This window comes from Lupinus angustifolius, unplaced genomic scaffold (genome assembly GCF_001865875.1).
Source record: "Lupinus angustifolius cultivar Tanjil unplaced genomic scaffold, LupAngTanjil_v1.0 Scaffold_808, whole genome shotgun sequence".
Taxonomy (NCBI): domain Eukaryota; kingdom Viridiplantae; phylum Streptophyta; class Magnoliopsida; order Fabales; family Fabaceae; genus Lupinus; species Lupinus angustifolius.
Window position 1 is genome coordinate 1 of NW_017728131.1, and position 3,661 is coordinate 3,661.

General features: G+C 35.9%; 1 protein-coding gene across 1 annotated transcript; it reads right to left on the reverse strand.

Annotated features, from left to right (window-relative positions):
• Window positions 1-1,803: 1,803 nt before the first annotated feature.
• LOC109341888 lies at window positions 1,804-3,146 on the reverse strand. Its single transcript, XM_019579860.1, has one exon. It carries the CDS (start codon window positions 3,099-3,101, stop codon window positions 1,998-2,000), a length of 1,104 nt encoding a protein of 367 aa, XP_019435405.1. The 5' UTR covers window positions 3,102-3,146; the 3' UTR covers window positions 1,804-1,997.
• Between the last annotated feature and the right edge of the window lie 515 nt (window positions 3,147-3,661).

Consider the following 3,661-nt stretch of genomic DNA (forward strand, 5'->3'; position numbering starts at 1 on the left):
TTTGTTTAACTTAATTGCATTTATCATATTTTTTTGTTTAAAAAAATACACTTATTTCTCATGCAGTGGTGGCCAGTGATAAAAGTATAAAAATTAGATGGTTTGTGTAGGTATAAAAAAGTGAATGATAATTTGTGTAATTTCACTAAAATTCAAGAGATATGAGTGTAATTGAGACATGTTAAACTAGCTAAGCTGTTCAACATGATTGAATGAATTTCTCAACGATTCTCTAACTTCATAAGTACTCAAAAAAAAGCCAATGACATATTTCTTCATGAGAAAATGAATCCTAAAAATTCAGATTTTGGTATGGGAAGAATGATTAGACAGCAAGAATCCAATGAATACCAACAGAATTGTTGGTACTTAACGAGTGTGCTGAACTCATTACTTATTATATACTTTGTTGAGGAATATGTGAAAACAATTATTTTGAGGTCATGAATAATTATTTCTTGTGGTGTTATTATATGTATGCAGAATATGATTATTTCTCTACAAAGGCTGATGTATATAGCTTTGGAATGTTGTTTGTTCTTGAAATTATTAGTAAAAGAAAAAACAATAGCTTCTATGATGTTGTCCACCTCTCAATATTATAGGGCATGTATGTAAAATTAGGCTCTCAGTTCATTTTTGGTACACTATTTCTTATCTCTGATTTCACTCAAATAATTTCTATCAGATATGTAATGGAAATCACTTGTCCCAAAAGCATATCTTTAACTATGTTTAATTTCATCGAATGGAACAGGTTTGGGGATAGGATCTGCATTCATGGAATGATGGGGTATGTCTACAGTTAATGGTTCCAGCATTAAATGGGGCATTTGTTTCTGATGAAGTGGAAAGGAGCATTCATGTTGATCTCTTCAACCCAATATATCTGTTAACAAATACAAGTGTTGCAGTTAGCCAGCTACCTCACCTAAAAGACCAGCAATCTATCTTTGAGGGGAAAAGTCCAAAATTGATTCTTAGAAGGAAATTTCTACTACCACCAAAGTAGAGCCAAGGTAAACAAGTGAATACTAATTATTCTACATGTGATGTAATTAACGTGTAAGATATACTTCATATTTGACTAATCATGTTCTCTGAATTCTGAAGTACAAAACAATGAGGTTCAATTATTTGAGTTGACTTTCTAAGTAGCATCTGCACCTTCATGCATGGTTCACTTTCCTACTTTATTACATATTATTAGTAATTCAACCCACTTTTCTTATTTATACCCAAAATCTCCTATTTTATAGTATGCAGAAAGTTACATGTTGCTTATTCCCACTTATTGTTTTAATCTTCACCTCTCTAATCCTTTATCCAGCCAGTGTCCTAAAGTGTCTACTATTTCATTTAACACTCATTTTTCATTGATTATATTAATTTATATTTCCTAAGCAATAAGAACTAAATGATACATGTAGTAGTGTTACAAATTTTAGAAAACAAGATGCACTTCCATTTCTTATTATCATCATTCAGCTTAATTAGGATTATTTGTCACAAAATGATTATGTCATCATAGTTCTGTCCAAACAACTTTTTCCAACTAATATAAAAATGTTATTTTATATTTTTAGAATAGTTTTTTAATTAAGTGAAACTTTTTCATCAAAAAGATACATAAAATTGGGACAAGAATGGTGACAGTTCATCCTATTCCATTCAGCTACCCTAACATAGAAAATTGGCTGTTGGGACATTGGTATACCATCATCTGAGTTCAAAATTTCACAAGGACACCACTACAATAGTCTTGCAGCAATGTCAATTTACATTTTCACAATAATTGACATAAAAATAGGGTAACCACTATAGATGGATAATCCACTATCAACATTAAACAGCAATCCCATGACCACTTATTTTTAGAATCCATTCTCAAAAGCAAAAATATCTGGAATGGGGAAATTAAAAGCACAAAGTGAAACCAAAATAGAAAAAGCACCTTGATCATGTTGGATTATGGCATGAAAGTATGAAACAAACAATCAATTGATCTTCTTATCCATATTCTTCACAAGCTGCCCCATTTGAAATCTCCAATATAGAAAATAAGCTAAGCCAAATCCAATCATCACAAATAACCAAACAACACTCTCACCCTCCTTTTCTGACCTCACTTCCTCAATTCCAAAACTCTCCCTCTCCGAATTCCCCAAAACACCCTCACGTATACGACCGTATAACACGTAAGCCCTATCCCTCTCCCTCAAAGCAATCGTAGTAGGAAACCCTTCCAAGTCAAGGTCAATTTCGTCAAACACCGCTCCCTCTCCCCAACTATCGTTACTCTTCAGAAACCACATCTTCCCTAGTTCCGGTGACACCACCAAAACGACGCCGTCTTGTCTCACTGCGACGCCGTCTGCGCCCATCAGATCCTTGTTTAAGACCACGCGCGTGGCGGTACCGTCTTCAGCGTCAACCTTATACATCTTCCCTGTGTTTGATTGCACCACTAAGAGGTAACCGTCGCTGACGTAAGCAATACCGTTGAGGCCGCAGAAACTATAAGGTAAGGTAGGGTCTACTGGAAGTTCCGTGAACCTCGGTGAGTTCGATAAGATCGAAGCTGAGCCTTTATCGTTCACCTTCCAGATGAAGTTCCCTGCGGCGTTCGTGACGTAAGCGTTGCCTTTGAAGTCAACCGTGACGTCGTTTGCGATTGCGGCGGTGTCGGAGGGGAGGAGGGAAAGGAAGAGGCGGTGGCCGGATCGGAGGTCGTAGGCAGCGAGGGCGTTGAAAGGTGGGAGAGGTTTCATGGCGTAGAGAACGGCGAGGACGCGGTTGTTGAGTGAATCGACCGCGAGGCCTAGAACGGTGACGTTTTCGAGGAGGGAGGTATCGGAGATTAGGGTTTTGACGACGCCGGAGTCGGAGACGGAGGAGATGGTGCGGTGGCGGAGGGAGCCGACGAGGAAGTGGTGAGCCTTGGGGTCCCAGGCGATGCCTTCCGGGTAGAGGTTCGGTGACCGGAAATTGATGACGTGGCGGTCGGCGGCAAAGACTGTAGACGGCGTTGAAATATGGATGAAGAGGAGAGGTAAGAAGAGGAGGAGGGTAAAGGAATGTTTGGATGAGAGGAGTGTCATGCTTGTGTTTTGAAATGTGGGTTTCAGTTTTCTGTCTCAATAGTAAAATGGTTTCATCCAAAATTTTAAGACATTACCAAATAAATGATGATGAGTTAATTGGTCAAGTAGCTTTCTTTATTCCAATTGGTCAAGTAGCTTTCTTTATTGCAATTGGTCAAAATTATATTTATTTATTTACAAATTGATTATTAACATGTGTACGTACAATATTAGTTTAAATAATTTAAAATAATAATAAAAAATTATAACTACTAAGAGTCATGGGTTGACATCACTCTAAATATTTATCGGACTATTTTTGTATTTAAAATCATTCTTATATTTAAATTTTAAAGCCTAACTTGACCATAAAATTGTTCTTTAGAACATTTATTTTATATTATATTTCATTGTATATTTAATTATTTTCCTAAATTATTCAAGATTTTTTTAAATAGATTGATAAACTTTAAAAAGAAATCACTTGAGAAAAAAGATTTTAGCATGTCTTAAACTTCCTAACATTAAAATCATTTGTAATTAAATTCATAAAATCATTTTGAACAACCCTTAAATAA